The 19,186-nt window shown below is 38.1% G+C and overlaps 1 protein-coding gene across 1 annotated transcript in view; it reads left to right on the top strand.

Moving 5' to 3' along the window:
- Nucleotides 1-18,898, top strand: part of LOC119150895 (rho GTPase-activating protein 11A) — a 47,794-nt gene extending 28,896 nt beyond the window's left edge. Inside the window, 4 exon segments of the mRNA XM_037394006.1 lie at nucleotides 3,398-3,547; nucleotides 6,478-6,590; nucleotides 12,111-12,164; nucleotides 15,880-18,898. Coding sequence (XP_037249903.1) covers nucleotides 3,398-3,547; nucleotides 6,478-6,590; nucleotides 12,111-12,164; nucleotides 15,880-15,975 — 413 coding nt within the window. The 3' untranslated portion in view covers nucleotides 15,976-18,898.
- The last annotated feature ends 288 nt before the right edge of the window (nucleotides 18,899-19,186 follow it).

Here is a 19,186-nt window from a genome sequence, read left to right as displayed (position 1 = left end):
ATGTAGTGCTTAGGGACATGGTTTAGTGATGGACTTGGCAGTGCTGGGTTCATGGTTAGATCTGGTGTTCTTAAAGGTCTTTTCCAACCTAAATGATTCAGTGACTTTTCCAGAATTATAGGAAGGGTGAAAGGCATTGTTCCATTTTTGTTTTCCATCATGCAACAGTTCAAGACCAGTGCCAGAAGATGGTTACATATATGCGTACTTTTAAAATGAAATCCAAAGCTTACTTATGACAATACTGACCTCAGTCCAAAAGACCTAAATTTCTGTTTATCCTGTAGGGATGTAAAATAACTATATGCTTACACAGAAATTATGCATGTGAAAAGGAGGTGATTGTTCTAGAGGTGGGTTTTTTTGCTAGTATGTGGCCCACAAACACCAGTTTATACAACAAATAAGGAGAGATGGGAAAAACATAGATTTGTGTAGTCCATCCTTTCTCAGTAAAAAGGTGTTCTCTGTACTATTCTTCTGGATTTTTGCTAGTCCAGTTGCAAATACTTTTAACAGTGTTTCTCATGCTTCCCTTGGCTAGGAAATTACAAAAAATTTCTTGATATTTAGTAGTCTCATCTTTTTTTTTTTCTTTCCATCTCTACCTCAAGGTTCAGGAGACCCATATTGTGCTATTTTTGTAGCTGACTGTATATGTTTGTATCAATATCCTGACTTGGTAGCTGCAGTTTATTTAATCCTAATAAGTTTCTTCAAATCAGTAACGTTACAATAACAAAACTAACACAGCTTGTGAGTTACTGTACATAATACCTCTATCTGGTATATTCATAGCATTTCATTTTTATTATTGCAGTCTTTACTGAGTGCACTATTTATCAGAGTTTATAAGGAATGAGCTTTGCTGACATTATTAAATCACTCAAGTGTGCTAAATTATGGCACCAGAGCAGGTGCTATTGTCTCCAGCTATTTTGGAAAGACAGGAAAAACCCTTAAATGATCCTGGACATTTATAGTTAAAGGAAACAACCCTTTATATTAATATAAAAAGATGGTACTCAGTCAAGCAAATTCTTGGCAGTCAGTTTAAACTTACATGTATATATAGCACACTGGAGCCTGCTAAGTACCTCTGTTTTCTTTATGGATGGAGCTTTGGTGCCAAGTGGTCTGCACCACGTACAGGCGTAGATATGCTTCTATCTGATGGATTGTTCCATAGTGAACCACACTGTATACAGGATGTTCAAACACGTATTGATTATATGGTTCTGTAGTTTACAGCAGCATCATAACCTGATGCTTTATAATACATATATGCAATCAATCTTCATGTGATGGAGATCAGTACAAAAGTATTTTATGCTATACATTAGATGTTAGATTAAGTGACATTAGATTAAATGTATGTTACATGTTTTTTAACCTCATCACCATAGCATTGTTGTGAATCTGTACAGTTCTTACAAGCATTGTCCTTGCATTGGCTATGGACTGTAAACGTATAATAGTGTATATAACACTATTCTGGTTTTAGTACCAGGTTTCGTGCTCAGCTGCAAGGGAAAACCTCATATAGCCCAGATGCAAATTTTGTTATAGGGCTACTTTTATGTTTGTTACATATCTGTAAAATTTTCCTTCAACATTGTATTACAGGATAAGAAACTTGTACTTAAGAGAGGAAATTGTCATGTTGATTAGATTTTAGTCCATTGTGCAAATAAAATTGAAATATTTGTGCTTATAGACTACTTGTTTCTGGTACTATAATGCCAGCTTCCAACTGATTATTTGCAAAATATAGACATTTGACTCAACTACCACTTCTAAATGTAGAAATGTATACAAAATTTGTCAAGACTGTCTTATGTTAGTAATTTTTGAAAGTGATTGTGTTAGCTTACAATGCCTAGCTGTATAAAAGATTATTTAGGCTGGTAGTATTTATTGTAAGGTGGGACAGGAGTACTTGAATGATTCTTCTGGAGCAACATTCATGTTCAGAAGCTTTATTCCAATCTTTCGGATCTATGAAAATGATAGAAATGGAAAATAAGACCATTTGGTGATAATATGGTGCTATTTACCTGAACAGTCATATCTGCATTCGCTTTTTAACCGGCATTTTCCAATCATTCAAATTCCTTTTCCTCTCATTCATTGTAAGTGGAATTCATACACTGACTATATGTTGTTATCCCTTATTATATAGTTTTTTTAAAAAATATTGCTCTGCTGTTGCACAACCATCTTGGTACTCAATAACTACATAAGCTGCTGCTGCAGTGTGTGTGGTGGCTGTCTTATGGCAGTGAAAAAGAGCATGCTTGAAATTAGGATTTTAGTTGTCTGAAATTCAGAAGTGTGCTGTACAATAGTATTTACAAAACTCCACAAGCAGCAGGATTTTATCCTGTAGATGCATTTGGCCAGTAACAGATGCAGAAAAGATCAGGAGCAGATAAATATTTGTAGAGAGGCATACAGAGAATGGCCTGAGCTTCATTCCCAAACCTTTAGCAGAAGACCCGACTTGTCAAAGGCAAGGCACACAAGCTGAGATGCTGTGGCACACCACTTCTCTGTGCGTTTGCCCAAGAAGAGGAAGCCCATCATGGTGTCCTCCGCCACTGAGTTATAAAACCTGCTGCACACTGCTGTTGTAACCCTGTGGTGGTGGTGCTGCAGCCCACAGGGCAATATGAAAGCCTGCATCTAGAACTGATCTATTAAGTAAAAAGTCACTGAATGTGATGTTTCATACTCTGATGACTGCTGTGTAGGTGTACACGCACAGGAATCCCCATCAACAATATGGACTCGTCATCACTTTTCACCATTACCGCAGGAAACTCAAATTTGCATTTAATAAATGGTTTGATTTTAAAATAATTTTCCTAGCTGTATACAACAAAATTTTCTATATCTTGGGTCCCCTCACATGATTTGATTTATTAATGTATTTCTGGGCTGTGCAGATAGTATTATTTCTTTCTATAGTGTCATTAACTTTGTCTTATTGCCATGATGCTGTCTTGGCATATCTTCTTCAATTATTAGTTGCTACAATGAACAGTAATAGTATCAGTGACTGAAGGCGATTGTGCAGTAAATGTGTTAAGTTCCATTACTGTATCATGTTTCTTTTTCTTTGCATTTTCTTACCTATAATGTACATAGTTAAGGAAAAAAACAACCCTGAGATTAATAATAAGTGGCTGATTTTGTTTCCTTTTTCGTTACCCAAGTTACCTGATTTAGGTCACAGGGTTATGTTCCTAAAGGAAATGTTTGGAATCTAAACTTGGATCTGTCTCTATAGCAATTATATATTTTTTTAAATCTGAGTCTGGATTACTTGAAGCAACAAAAGGACTTACACTTTTAGTCTTGTAAATAGACAGTGTGTGTAAATCGTCTTTGCTAGGTGGTGCGCATGAGGGTCTCCAGCACTTGGGTCCTTATGGCAATATCCCAAACATCGTGGCTGAGCTGACAGGAGATAACGTGCCAAAGGATTTCAGTGAAGATCAAGGATATCCTGACCCTCCAAATCCCTGCCCGATTGGAAAAACAGGTAATTCTGCTGTAGCCTTTGCACCTCTGTCTTCACTGTACGTCTTTCAGTGCTGCAACGGGTGTGTTCTTCCATTCTGTACTCCAAGAGCAGAACTGTTGAGCGATCAGGTGGTTTAGATGAGCTTTTTTATTTTTAATATGTGTACCTTCTGTATTGCTGTATGACTGCTAGAGAAGGTCAGGTGGAAGAAATCATCCTGACCTCGGAGTAGAAGACAGTGAGATTTATGATAGCCTCTTGTTCCTGAGGGAGTTCATTTTTAGGCTGGCCCCTGAAAAAAGTTATCATTCTGTGCAGATGAGATTTACCCTTATTTTAGAGACTTTCATTGTGCCAAGAGGAATGAAACTGTCTGCCCTGATCTCCAACCCAGACCATGAGTCAATATTTAAGATACCTTGGCTCCAATCCATGTGGCTTTATAGCTCACTGAGGGTGCATCTGTGCCAAGAAATGGAGAGCGATGTGGACGTACCCCAGCGCGCTGCATGCAGGCTCACGCCGGCTGAGGCACGGAGCAGCCGGAGTGGTGCAGCCCCCAGACAGCGGGTGCCCCCTCGGCTCGTGGCTGCCCGTGTACCAAGCTGGGGGGGGACGGACGGGGACATGACTGGTGCTGAGGGATCTCTAAAGCAGCGCTGCGTGCGGATGATGTATACGTATCCCAAGAGAATTGATCTTTTTCCTGTTACTTGAGCCAAGGAATGGCTTCCAGTACTGAAAGTAGTAGTAAAACCCCCATTGGCTGCCTTGGGAGCTGGAACTAGGAATGAGCACTCTATTTTTCTCTCATTTTTCATTTGTGAGCTAAGAGATCTTTTCAAAAATCTTTTCTGTTTAGTCTTCTTTTATGTTATTTGGATAATGCAAAACAGTTGTCTGTATTCTTATTAAAAAATGTTCTAACTAGCTTAGAATTGATCAAAAAATAAATATTTGTCATGAGAAGTTTTGCAAACAGTGTTTTTACATTTCATTCAAGAATATGACAAAATTTCAAATAGTCCTCCCTTACTGTTTTCTATTATAGCTCATTTGGTGTTGATGCCTGCATCTCTTCTGAAATAATTTCTAATTTTCCATTTTGTTCAATATAGCTGTTGCCTGACAGGTTGCAAATCATGGATTTAGGTTTTCTCACACACACAGACTTCCTATCTTCTGTGCTTCCCCATTAGACTTCTGTTAGTGATTAGATTAATACATTCAAAACCTGGCATCCAGAGAAATGCCTTTGAAAATCTCTTCAATTTTTCTTTCTCAGGTGAAATAGAAGTTGTTAGCTAAGCTAATACAGTCAGATCTGAACACAGGGGGAATTCTTTGGGAAGCGCTGCCCGCTCAGATAAATGGCTCTTGTCGTAGGTACGCTGTGAGTGAAGATAGTATCTACTAGGATTAAAGTAAAATGTTTTTCAGAGCCTTAAATGGAAATTCAAGTGGTGACTGTATTATGCATACAAATTACCAGAGGCCTTCCTCAATCAGGTCTCTGGATTTGCTTAATGGAAAACAATTTTTCCAGTCACTGTCTACATATGCACATTCCACAGCAGGAATACATAAGCCTGGAGCACTTGAGCTTGAAGACTTCTGGATTAGCGGTTGCAGAGGGTACTCCTGTGTCCCAGCTGCCTTTTGTGTTTTCTGCCAAAAGCAGAGACATTTGGAGATGGTCTACCCCATTTCTGTTGTCACCTGCTTCTCTCTTGAGATGACCCGGTCCCTGCTGAGACTAAAATAATTTTTAAGTGCTTGTAGTTAACTTCAGTGGTTTCTGAGTTAGCCAGTATGGTTAGTTTTCCCCTGTTCCTTATTGGTAACTTTATTTTTTCCCTCGTTTGAAGGAGAAAAGCGAGAAAGCAGCATCTTTTCAACTTAGAATAACCTCTTCAGGTCACTGAATCTACTCATTTAAAGTCAAGTCTTTACTGTTTCCTGCATGTTAGGGAAAAATATAATCCATCTGCAAATCTTTTTACATGATGATCAAACAAGGACAGGAGGGAGGGTCTACAGGTGTGTCCTCTGGAGTTGCCTGTGTTGTGGCTGTTTGGATGCCCAGCATCACGTCCAGGGTGGTAGGGTCTCCTTGGGTATGTCTGAGAAGAACTTGCAAGCTCCCCATGCTGACAGAGCAGAGGGAGCTCCAGGAGCAGACTATCGAAAGAGCTACTCTGGCCTCAAGCTGCTGAATCTTTGTTTAATGTAAAGATGTCTTATTTTGGTAAAAAATCCATAACCTGATTTTTTAAAAGGGTATTATCCTTGATAACGACGCTGTCTGCAAAACCATCCATTGTGATTAGATGATGTTTCGGGACCTATCAGGACCCATCAGATTAGTTACCAATCTGCAGAAATGTCTTCAGCATAAAACTTCCGCCACATTGCATTTTTATGAGATCTGATGTGTAAATGATTTTTAGCCATTTTGAACAAAGTAGCAAACCAGAAATGGAGTTCCATGAATAGCTACTCAGTGAAGGAAATCCTGTCCTTGCTCACAGCATCATTTTACCATGAGCTTCAAAAGTATTGCCTAAACAACTTCTGCACTTTCCTGGGGGCATTTAAAAATGAAAGAGGATCCTTCTGAAACAGAATAACATGCAGTTCTATGTAAACCCAAGCTCAATCACTAATCTAAAAGGAAAACGAAAAAGAGGGGGAGAGCTTGGAAAATAATTCTGTTTTGAAGTTTCATTAAGTTGTGTTTTGTTTTTTTTTTTAAATTTAAATATATCCTGACACACTCCTTTCAAACAAAAAAATACCTGATATTTTCCAGTCAGCCAGTTCTTTAAATGTCTTTTGGTTTTTTTTAAATGGCATAATTGCATTTAAGAAGTTTGCTGATTAATGTGGCACTGACTGTGTGTTTAAAAGCTACTAAGCACTCAGGACTTTCTGACATACTTTTGCAGTTGATGATGGGTGTCTAGAAAACACCCCAGACACAGCAGAATTCAGCAGGGAATACCAGCTGCACCAACACCTTTTTGATCCAGAGCATGACTATCCCAACACAGGCAAGTGGGTGAGTACATGCTTCTTGCTTATTTTTGTTGCACGTGAAACTGGCTATTTGCTGTGTGGGGTACTGTGAAACCACAAGGAGAATGTTGTGCTTGTTGCCAGAATAATTATCACCCTAAGGAAGCTTCTCAAAAAGGTGAAATTGCTCTTGAAAACATGGAAATAATGCCTGTGATTGATAAAAAGCACATAAAAACAGAAATTAGAAATCCTTGTCTTATTATCTGTCCCAAAGCATGACGACTGTGTGCGCACTTGATAAATGCACACACCACATTTCAAACCACAATGAACATGTAACCACATATTAGTGCAGATCTTAGCACGACAGTTCAAAACGTAACAAGGCCCTAATCTGAAAGTTTATCCAGGTTCAGTGACTACTCATCTATATAGATGTTGAAAAAAAAAAAAAAATAATGGAGTGCAGCAGTGCCTAAATACCTTAAAAATCTGGGTACAGATAGCTTGCTCGAAGGAATTTTCTCTGGTTTAAGGATTTTGGAGGACTTGATGCTACTTCTTCCTCTGTTCAGGTTGTGCACTATATTACGTTGAAAACCTGTTTCAGACGTTGCATATAATAAACACAGTGAGCTACATTACGGGCAAAAATCTTGCTCTGAGTGTACAAGGACTTTAGTAACTCCAGCTAGACTATTTCTGCAAGTTAGAGGCTCCAAAAAGAGCTCTGCTGCTTAATCTTAGATTACATCAGTTAAATGTCCAATCCCAAATCCATCTTCAGGCGCCAGGAAAACAATAACAATGATCGTAATTTATGCTTCTAGAGCAAATCATGAAATCTCCTTTTACATTGTTTTAACACTACTTAAGATTGCCCTAAGCCAGTGATCTGTAAGTATATATCGATAAATGGACATGTCTGGCAGCCTCTTCTCCTGCTGTAATTGTGAGACAATGATTCATCGTTCATAATCAAACCAGTGTAAGATTTATAGTCTTAATTACTTATGTGAGTGCTAAATTTCTAGAGAGCGTCATGCCAAAAATCCAAATTTTGGGAACTCTTGTTGCATTCTAAGTAATTACCATCAAAGGTTTTAATTTTAAAACCACCAGATGGTGAACTTTCTTATTTATGCCAGATAATGCTGTTAGTTTTCTTATTATTCATAAGTAATTTAGTCCCATAATACCATTCTGAAGTCTATAAAAGCACTTCTGTAAATCTTTGGCCTATAGCAATATTTCAGAATCAAGCGTACATACTGCATTGTCATCAGCAACATACGTACTTAACAAATGGTAGGTAATCATTAGTGAATACTGGCCTTTTTTCATTTCTCCATCCATCACCACTAATTCAGGGGAAAAAACTGCTCACACATGGATTAAAACAGACTGTTAGGTACTAAACAGTAATCATATCTAGCTGCAGCATAGCCAACTCCTGATCTTTTTAATGAGAGATGAAACAGCTGGTAATGTGCATGAGCAAATGTTCTGCCGAGATCCAGGAGAAATGCCCCGATTGCCTCCTCATTGTCTATTACTACACATTAAAAAGATAAATACAATAGTATCTGATTTTATGGCTGGTTTTGTTATTTTTATCTCTCTGGAAAAATAAAGGCAGGAAAGCGCTCTAAAAATTAGCTATTTGAGATCTTGTAAAGCAGAGATAAAAGTAGAGCAGCTCTTTTAGGTCACTTGCTGTCATCTGGATTAGGTTGTAAATGACCAACGCAGCCAACTGTGGACTGCCCAGTGGGTGACTGTGCATCCTTATCCTGCCACTGCCCCCAGCTGCCAAAATCCCCGTTGCCCGCCAGCAGCCCATTCCTGCTTCTCCCGTGGAAGAGCCTAGGACCAAATGCCCCAGGAGCTGTAACGGCTGTCTATTTACAGACGGCGTTTCCACAGGCTCCTGCGTGCTGTGAAGACGCTAGGCTGTCACCACCGTCTGAAGCCCTCGGAGCCAGTGTGTCTCCTGGACCCGCGCAAGCTGGCGTGTGCTTGCAGCTCTCGGGGGAGCTTCTCCCCTGCCTTTTCCTGCCATGGAGCAGTTGAGGCGGTGTTACAGTTCCCACTGACTTGTCCTTCCAGGGAGCCAGCATGCATTCCTCAGCGTAACCACAGTAAAACCCAAATTGCATTAGCAGGTCAGGAAAAAAAAAAAAAAAGAGACCTGCTTGTTCATGAACAGTGGGAAAGAAACAGGTTGGTTGGTTGGTTTGGTGGCAGATCCTCGTGCTTGCAAAGCTGTGGAGCCTCTGCAGTACCCTGTGAGTATCAGACACATTCTATACGGGTAGAACAAGTCTAGAAGCTGTCTCACACAGCAAAGTGTGTGATTCCATGTAGATGCTCAATATTATGTGTAAATACTGCTAATACATATGAATATACAAATAGATAAATTATGATAAATGTATACTGGGTTACAGGAGAGGGAAGAAAGAGGAAAAATTTTCCTGTCTTTGGGACAGCTCTTCCTTATATCAGTACACTGAGCTGTGGGAGATCTCGGGAACAGACCCTGTTTATAGGGTGAGATGCCAGCAGCTTATACTCCACTCCCCAGCCCCAAAGACTCTCTTTCTCCTCATATGTGTAAAACATAGAGGGGACAGTGGAAGTGTAAGACGAGGGACTTTCGGAAGTTTCTACCCTGGTGTGCAACTGTAGTTTCTAAAATGTCTGGGGGCTTTTTTCCCCTGTCAGTTTGGACTTTTCCTTGCAGGAGACTGGTACTTTCCATTTCAGTCTGCCTTTTCCACATCTTGCAACTTGACTCTAGATGGTCTGAAGAAGTGTTGTTGGCATCCAGAAAGACTTGCAAGAAGATGGTTTACAATACACAATTTTCAATACAAATCTGAAAACCACTTACATAGAAGTTATTTATTGAAACCCAAAGTGTTAACCACTACCATGTGTAGGGGTTAAAAGGAGGAGGGAAGTTCAGCTGTGTTTTCTGACACCAGTATCAATAAAAATAGAAAATTAAAAGCAACTATGTTTTTCAGCAACGCTTACTTTTACTGAGGCAATGGATAACATTTCACTCTAAGGGTAGAAGTAATGCCAGTTTTGCTTATCAGGTAGTGTGTGGATCCAAGACAGTACAAAGAAAGGATAGGAAGCAGGGGTAAAAAAAGTATTTGATGAAATTGAAGTTTGTTAAAGAAGTTGCCATCTCTGCCTTCCTAATTTTAATGGAAATCTGAAACTAGTCACTCTGATTTGATTTTATTCCAACTCTAGTTATAGTGAGCCACATGAAGCGAATCTTTCTTTACCAGCTGATGTTGTTAACTACTGGAATGGCACTGGTGATTATTAGGATGGGTTATGGTAGGTCTGGTCCCCCTCTTCAATTTCAGACAGTGCAGATTGTTTAATTTAGTATAGTATGCTTGGTGTAATAGAAATTGTCATGCTTTGTAGTCCTGATAAGGCTGTAAATTGACTGGGGGAAAAAAGCCCTCCCGTGAAAGGGTGCAGCCTTGCTAATGTATATCCTTTTCAGTTTTGCTTAGTAATTGTGCAGGTCCAGATTACAGAGCTGCTGATTATTACTGACTTAAAGAAGTTTTAGTGAAGACTTGAAAGGTCTAAGGGTAAATCTCTCTGGCATTAGTTAGTTGGTTGTAAGCATTCTAACTTCTGTGTTTTTCCCACCCAAATCCCAACCTGTAGTACCCTAATCCAGGTAGCCGAGAGGGTGCAAAGGAAGCTCCTGGAGTGGGAGGGAAATCGCAATTTATGTGCAGCACACCTCTATATGGGTGTATCTTTAATTGGAGAAACTCTGTGCCTTCATTCCTAACAACTCCTAGGTGAGGGATGAGAATGGTAAGCACTTAACGGGCAAATTTTGGTGGCTGATGAGCTCAGGCCCTTACACAGTAGAACATATTTTCAGGATTGCTGTTACCATGCAAGAACACTCTTGGCTCATGCTCCATAACGTCACTTGCTTTGTACTCCACATAATGCTGAAGTAGTAGTTACAGTCTTAAAACATTCCCAAACAAACTAAATAAAATATGATCTTCCTGAGCAGGAACAGTTCAATTGTGAGGAATTTTCCCGAGTGACAGAAATGTTAGCTTCAGTAGTCGTGAAATTCTTTTTATTTCAGAAATACCATTTTTCCTGTCATGAAAAGTATAAGGTCAAATAGTTCACCAATAGAGGCTTTGGTGATGCTTTGTTTCCTAAAGAGAGTAATTTATGCATCTGTGGGTTTCTTTAAAATGTTAAATTTAAGTTTTCCCAAAGTGAGTTTGCATAAATGACTAGCCAAGAATGTCTCCCCTGGCCAACTTCATCTCTGTTCCTTTTTGGCACAGCTCACACAAAATAACTGAGGTTGGGCAAGAGATAGGCCTTGTGAATTTGGGGTTTAATGAACATGAGAAGTGAAAAACAGACAATTTTGGCAGATTTCAGTGTAACACTTGAAAATGTTTGTTTTTTCTCATATCAAGGCTGCAGAGAGGGTAGAAGTGTTTGGTGAATTTGTCTTGCACTAGGATCACACTTTCTATTTATATAATCAATGTTAGGTCAGTTGTTTATAGCAGAATTAATGGCCTTGTTTATACAGTGTTCTGCTTTTTATACATGTAATTCTTCTCTCCTTCCATTTTCAGGTTAGGGTTTGGTTTTGTTTTTCTTCATAATACACAATTGAAACAAAATGTGTTGAGCATGTGTGTGTTATTCCAGACTTTATTAGAATTCACTACTTGTATGAAATACAACAATATGTGGATGCACTTATGTAAACTATGGTCAGAGGGTTTTTTTTGTGTTGGTTTTTTTTTCTTTTCTCATCATCATAACTTTCTCTTCTGCCAAGATGTTTTTGGCAGTTTTTAAAAGGTTCGCCATTAAAAAAATGTTATAGACCAAATGGTTTTTAGAAACTTTATTGAGGGCACTACTTAAACAAAGGAAGAGTTGGCGCTGAACTCCTTTCAACAGAACTTTGCACTGGGAAGTGTTGATATCTGGAAGGGAATAAGCAAAGACAACAAAACAGCAGGAATGACGCTGATTGCAGTTTTTAAAAGGAATTAGAAAATCCCTCATAAAGCAAGTATATTTTGCTCCTGTTCTTGTGTCACCTCAGACATATAGAAAGATGTACCAGGGGCAGGGTTTCTGTTCCTCTCCCTTCCACTCATTTTTCTTTTTTTCCTTCTCTTTTTTTTTAATATATATTTATTTATACTATGTATCACACGATGGGGAACATCCAGTCTACATCATTACACCAATGTACCTGAAGTGCTTATTGCCTGAACAGGGATGATAACATGGTGCAACATAGTGGAAAATTACTGGCTTTTTAATTGCTGGTAAGACTGTGGCTGCTCATGAAGAACTGCAAAATGTTAGCAGGAATATCCAAATACATGTTTGTGGTTTATCCTTCCCGTAAATCTACACACCCCTTTAAACTTGCTAATATTTAACAGCAAAAATAACATTTTAAAAGAAGAGTATAATTAATTTGATGGCTGCATTTTTTTTCCCCTTCCAGAGCAAGAATTTACTCTTTGAGAAGATTAATGGTGGTCCAAAAAGAAGGAAGAGGGTAACTATCAAAATACTTTATAGCCCGTGTATCATCTAGAGGGCTAAGAAGAATTAAAATCATAGTGTTGAAATGAACAGTTAGTCTAACACATCTGCATTGTACCTTAGATAATGTGTCAAGTCAGGGAACCTCTGTGATAAACTACTACAGCAGGCTTCAGGACTCTCCGCCGAGTACAAGACCTATTTCCCTAAATAGCCTGTTTCTTTCAGAAGATGCACTTCAATGTAGAGCATTAATTAAAAACCCCTTTATATTATCTGCCTTTTAAAATTGATCCTATTTGCATAAACCCATTTAAAATTATTGAAATGTCTTTAAAACACAATTTTAAAGTTTCCTACTAAAATACTGGTTACATTAATTACCACTATCCATGCATGTGAATATGTTTTTGAGTGTAAATGACAGAACTGTTTCTTTAGCTGATGTAATTTGATTCACTTACTTAGATTTACATCAGATTGCACTCCTATCTCTGTGTCCCGCCTGCTTGAAAGGCAAAGATGAACATTTTTCTGCCCCTGAAACAAGGCAGGCAGTCCACATATCACAGAGAACCTCTGCATAGCCCATCTCACTATTGCCTCTCTCTTTTTCAGTCATGTCAGCCTTTCTTTTACCAGAAAATCACTTTCTGGCAGTTCAAAGTCTTTAGCTTTGGTGCTGGTGTATTTTTTTAGAAGAAGAAAAAGTCTAGCTGTCTGTCAGAAAGTAGATTTTCAAAATATGACAGGAGAGTTTATATTGAAAATGTGAAGTACATTTCGTTTAAAGTAACTGACGCGTAAGTGAAGATGATTATTTATTTACTTGACTCTCAAACCAGAAGTCTTTGCTGGAAGCAGAGGAGGTGAGTTAATTTCTTACGGATTCACACATCACTGGTAATAAACACTGTTCAACCATAAGTTAATAATCCGTCTTGAGCTTAGTATCTGCCTCCCCACTTATGTTTGATTTTCGAGTTTGTTAGCAAAAGAGGAAAGAGGTTAGACACTTGATTTTAACTGTAAAATAAGTAGAACTTACTCTGGAAATAGTTATGTGGAATATTTATTAAGAGCTAGAACAGCATGTTAAAATAGGATTAGTGTAATATATACAGGAGGGAAAAAAAAAGAAAAAATAAATTAATTTTCTGTCCACGTGCTGATTGACTTAATTGGATACAAAAGGAGTGATGGCTGGAGAGATGTGACAGCCACGTGGCCAGCAGTAGCTCAGAATTTTGGAGATGAAGCTTCAGTTTTTTGGTTTGCAGCGGATCTATTTTTCTTAGCACAGACATGTCACTTAATGATAAATTCATTATCATTTAAATTATTTTATTGTTTTGAGAGTAAGACTAATGATTACTATTCCTTTAACGAACAATTCAGGATTTTCACTTTATGAGCAGAAGGGTAACCTAGAGCTGTCAACAGCCGAGTGCATTTTTCCAGAAACCGAAAAGCCCGCTGGATTCCCCTCCTGCCTTCTGCGGTCCCTGCCACTCCTCCATGCCCTTCTGCACAGACAGCGTGTTTAGGGAGGACAGCTTCTGGCAACAGATTCATCCTTTGGGTCAGAATGTCCCGATTTGAGTTTAAAGCAAGTCCTGCGTAACTGTGTGCATAGCAACTGTGTGGTGTCTATATGATGTTACAGTCACAGAGGCACTTACTGGAGTCTACCAAACTACATTTTAAGTATGTGTGTATATTAATATATTTTTATATATATATGTATATAAACACACATATAAACATATATGCATATAATCAGTTTACATAGCGAAGGTGTGTATTTGCTATTTACTACTGTATTATTCTTTTGCAGCATTTGCAGTGCAGGACAAGGAAGCCTAATTTAACTAGCAGTTCTCCCCTTTTTAAAATTTCTATGCACGAGCAAAGCCCTGTCCAGAATCTAATAAGCTGAACGTGACAGGAGTGCATCTGTAATCACTGAGTCATGTTGCTGTGGGCTCAGAGCTGTGCACAAAGGTACTCGGGAACCGCATTACTTTGAATTCAGCACAGCTGTATAGGATTAAACATGTTTCAGTCAAATCAGCCAAAAATGTTGCATTATATTTTGTGTTTTCTTTTGTCAGTTGAGAAGGACTCAAATTTTTATGTATTCTCATTCTCTTCTACTTTATTTCAAAAAGTAGCAAGCAAGTACCATTCCAAAAAAAAGACCAATTAATCTTCCTAAGAATCTTCAAATAGTTCCTAGAAGTTTATGCAACAGCTGAATTTCACTAAATTAACATTAAACAGAACTTCTTTAAACAAACACAAACAAATCATTTACATTTGTCTTATTTTTAACAATTTAAAGCATTAAAATAGTTTAGTTTTATTTTCAAATATTTTTCCACATTCATTTCTGGTTCTTAATATTTTTATGGTTTCACTTGCAGCAAGCAAAGCACTCAAAAAACAGAAGTAAGCAAAAGGGCTGCTCTGTACTATGATTAAATATTAATGATAGCCTCTACAAATCTGGGGAAACCCAAGGGCTTAAACTTGAAGACAGACAAACCCCAAATCTTTTCCAGAGATTTGAAAAATACTTGAGTTATGTGAAAATAAGTATTTCAAGTCTGTTTTAAAAGCTGGGGGTTTTTTTGCGTAGCTTTGAATTCCTACATTTTGGTGAAAGAAGGACATAAATATCTCCAGAAAACTAATTTCTGTGATACAGCCAGCCTGACAAGAATCAGGAGATAGCAGCAAATTTGCATTCCTCCAAAGTTTGTTCTTTAGGCAAACAATTTTTATTGGCATAAGAAACTGCCACACTAAAACTTTTGTCTATATCTGTGAAGGAGAAAGTATATATTTGAATTTTGTTTACACTGACACCGTAACAGGTCAGAAAGTGGGTGTAAAAAATATTCAAGTTAATTCCAAAGCTCCACTTAACTGCTTGATACTTGCAAATACAGTAAATAGGGTTTATTCCATTGGTATAGGAAAAATTCAAGCATAGGCTTTCTGCATTACTGTGATCTCTAGTTCTGAGACAGGATCTGTTCATCTTCAGTCTCACTTTGTGCTGCTCGCATGGCGCAAAGTGAAGTTAAACCCTCTCCAGAGATCTCCTCTCCAGCATTCCCTTGTTCTGGCAGTGGTATGAGAACCATTCCCTATGCCAAAACCTTGCTTGGCTCTGCTTCTGTGCCAGCAGTTTTTTATCTCAGCATCAGGAGAGGAAGCAAGGAGGGGTTTCCTGGAGAGGAGCTGGGCTGAAGAAGAGACTTTGGTCAAAAATGGTATTGTGATACCTAACTTGTCTCACAGCATAAGGTCCATCAAAGCCTACTGATTTAAGCTAAAGCTTACCTGTCTGTACTTCTCTGACAAGTTCTGTCCTGCCTCAGAAATTAGGGAGTTAGGTCTGCTGCTGCCTCTTTGTTGAACTGAGGAAAGGAGGAGTGGAGCAAAAAGACAAGTGTTTAATTCAGACTATCCTATATTCTTGATAGCCCTCCTTCACTTGTATTCTTTTTAGTGGATTGGATTAAACTCTTGCACATAAAAAAATACTAGAAAACAAAACGCTGATTGACTTGTAGATTTACTCCCTAGGAGCATTTTCTTTTTTCTTCAGTCTGCAAATATTTGATAAATAAGAAATCATAAATATATATACTTATTCTAGTTACCTTTTATATGTTTCCCTGTTTCTAGTAGGTATAAATAATTTAAAACTTTTTCAGAGTGTGAACCCGTATCTGCAAGGACAGCGACTGGACAACGTTGTAGCAAAGAAGTCTGTTCCACAGTTCTCAGATGAAGACAAGGGTCCTGAATAAGTACAGTAAAAATTAATGATGAAAACTCATGCCATCCTCTGCTAGATCGTAATATTGCTTATGTATGATCATCTATTAAAATCCTTGTGAATGACAGCATGTTTATTATTTATATAATTGTAGATGAAAAACATCTGTATTTATAAACAGTATGTTCTCCTAGATAACAAAAATATGGTTCTGCTTTTTGTTAAGTTATGGTAAAAGGACATTTCTGTTGTTTTTATTTTAGTAATGGAGAAAACTTTAAAAATGTTAGTCATTTTAATAGCTAATATAAAGTAAATGGTCTTAATGAGCAGCTTGTAAATAGGAAGATGTTAAAAAAATGGCCAGTTTGAATCCAACATTTAATCTTAAATGTTACTATGTTTGACACATGAAAATTACAGTTTTATGTTTTGTTCACAAATACCGTTACTTAGCAAAGACAAAGTATTTATTTTACCCAGAGAATTTTGGCTTTTAGTCCATTTTAATAAACATTTAAGCAATCTAAAAGGTTTGCAAAATTATATTTTCCAAAATATTTCAGAGACTTATTTGTCTCTGTTATTGCTGTGCAAATTTTAAAATTAAAGACCTGCTTTTTGACTCTATCCACTGGAATATTTTTTGTTAGTTTTAATCATTCCATGTCCACAGCTTTCCTGAACACTTGCACATCTTTCTTCTTTATCAGCGGTACTGTTGTGTGGAAATTAAATCTCCCCTGCTGCTCTTTGCTTTAGTAACAGCAGCATTTGTGCATTATTATAACGTTCTTCAATTATGTGTCCCTGGGATGTTGTAAGTGAAGATGGAGACATTTGTCTGTGTTAATAAGGTTGTGTCAACATCCTCTGAATCTAAATCCAGGATGTGAAGGTCATTACAGTTGATGATCTGAAAAACTATGATTCTGTAGTAACACTGGTAGCTGTCACTGCTCTTGAAGTTGCTTTGGGAAGCTTAAATTGCCTTTTTGTCCCCTAGGAGACTGAAGAACTTTTTATTCCAGAAAACAGAGTTCTCCCTTTCTGAAAGATGAGAATATGAAATTACATAAAATTTTGTAATTGTCAGGGTGCATCTGAAATATTTCAAGCTATGTGCATGGGCTGTTGGAATTCCAGAAAACAGCATTAGCTTACAGCTCTGAACTTCAAATCTGTGGGAGAAAAATGTTGCTTCCTTCCCCGCCCTATAGAAAGACACAGTAAAATAACGATGACCCCTTAGAAAAAGCAGAAACTAAAGGTTCTAGCTACTAGCTACGTAAGATTAAAGTTAACAGCATGGCACAAATACTGCTGCGTATGGCATTTGCTAGTTCTATCCCAGCACTTAGTGATTTGTAATAAATTACGTATGCAGAGAGTCAGTCCTCTCACGTCATTCATCCGTAGGTTGCAAAACTCGGTAACATTCTAGGCTGAACTATCATGTCTTTCATCCTGTTTCCTCTTTAAAAAAATTCTGGAAGAGAAAACTAAATAGTGTGTAATGCAGTGGGGTTTATACTCACACATGACATGAAATTGAGTTTGTGTGAATTGCAGAGCTTCTTTCACTTCTGGCGCCTGGAATGGGATGGGAGTGATCCAGCTGTTCATGTGAGACAACTCTTATTCTCTGCTTATTAAGCTTACTCTTTTTATCTGCACTCCTGCTTAGCCTTCACACGGGTACTGAGAGTTGGAGAGGTTGTCTCTAAAAGCAGGAAAAACTGCGTATCACAGCATGAATCTGAGATCGGAACCCACTGATGCTCAGCAGCCCAGAGGATGTGAAATGGTTGTTCGTTCCACCTAACCCCACCGCCAGCCGCTGGCGCTGCCACAAGGCTTCCAGTTGGTCAGAGGCTAATTTCCATTCCTCAGAAACTGGTGTTTCTTCAGATTCTCAACTGTCTTATTGATGCTTTTGAAGTCATCTGAGATACATTCTGTCCTTGCTAGCTCCAGTAAAATCCATTTTAATCACAAAAATGAAGCAACCACGAAGGCAATTTATTTCATTTTTTAAGCTCTTAGTAAGAACCAGCACATAATAAAAAGTGGTGTGTACAGTAAATGGGGGGGCTTAAAAAGGGATGGGCAAAGAAGTATTGCTTGCTTAATGGTATCAGAAATGCCACATCTGATTTCTTGAGGCATGTTAGGTTACTACCCCCCCTGAGTGGAGATACAATAATCTGGCACTGCAAACTGACCAGAAGAGGGATCTGGACAGAGCAGGCAAAGGAAAAATTACACAATTTAGAGATGTTTTGTCTTTAAATGCAAGCAAAAAATCCCCTTTACACTGCACAATACCATGATGTGTCTTACAGGAACTGTCTGCTGGAAGGAATCAAACGCGTGGTGGTGAGCAGCCATCTGCTGAGTCCATCAGGCAGCTTGAGTGTTTCACCAGGAAGACTCGAAAGCACTGTTGTGAAATATTAATAAAATATAGTTATTATGCTGTAATAATGACATTAATTATTCTAATTTCAATTCCATAGTAGGGCTGCCTTTCTGTACTGGGACTGGTAGCCCATATAAAAAAAAACCCAAAGGCCAAGCAAGAAAAAGTTGTCCCTCCTACTGCTCCGACAACAGTCCTAACATGGATATCTAGGAAGAGTCATCACAGTGCTGGTCTTTCAGAATCGATGAACAAAGATACCAGCTGCCCCCCTCACTAAGAGCTCATTCCACCAAAACAGTATTTAGAAGAATGTCAATAGCTGCTCAGCTCTTACAGGTGTAGTCACCCTTTTACATTTACAGCGCATGTGAATTAAGGAGCATGTATATTACTATTGTTTAGAATTTTCATTATATTAAAACCTTTTTAGATTATTTTAAAATCTGCAAGTGTGTTAATTGCCTCTAACGTATCTGAGACACAATGTGCTTAAAAGAAGCTATACAGAATAAAGTATATTGCCATGCAACATTGGTTTTGTCTGGTAAAGAAATATTTATGACCCTAGTTCAAAAAAGCCCTGTGTAACCGAACAGATTATAGTATTTCATTTGCGATACAAAACTTCCTCTGGGATTCCATCTGTGTGTGCACGCGCATGCATACACTAACATACACTTTTAAAAAGATGATTCAGTCATATAATAAGCTCGGTAGTAAAGAATATAAAGATGTCAACCCACAGAAAAAAGTAATATAAAAGTGCTTAGTGAATTATTTAGAAGGGGAAATAGTGATACGCTTCTTTTTATTGGCA

The sequence above is a fragment of the Falco rusticolus genome, chromosome 7 (assembly GCF_015220075.1).
Source record: "Falco rusticolus isolate bFalRus1 chromosome 7, bFalRus1.pri, whole genome shotgun sequence".
NCBI classification, from domain to species: domain Eukaryota; kingdom Metazoa; phylum Chordata; class Aves; order Falconiformes; family Falconidae; genus Falco; species Falco rusticolus.
The sequence above is the reverse complement of the archived record's forward strand: the minus strand, read 5'-3'. Positions and strand labels throughout refer to the sequence as shown.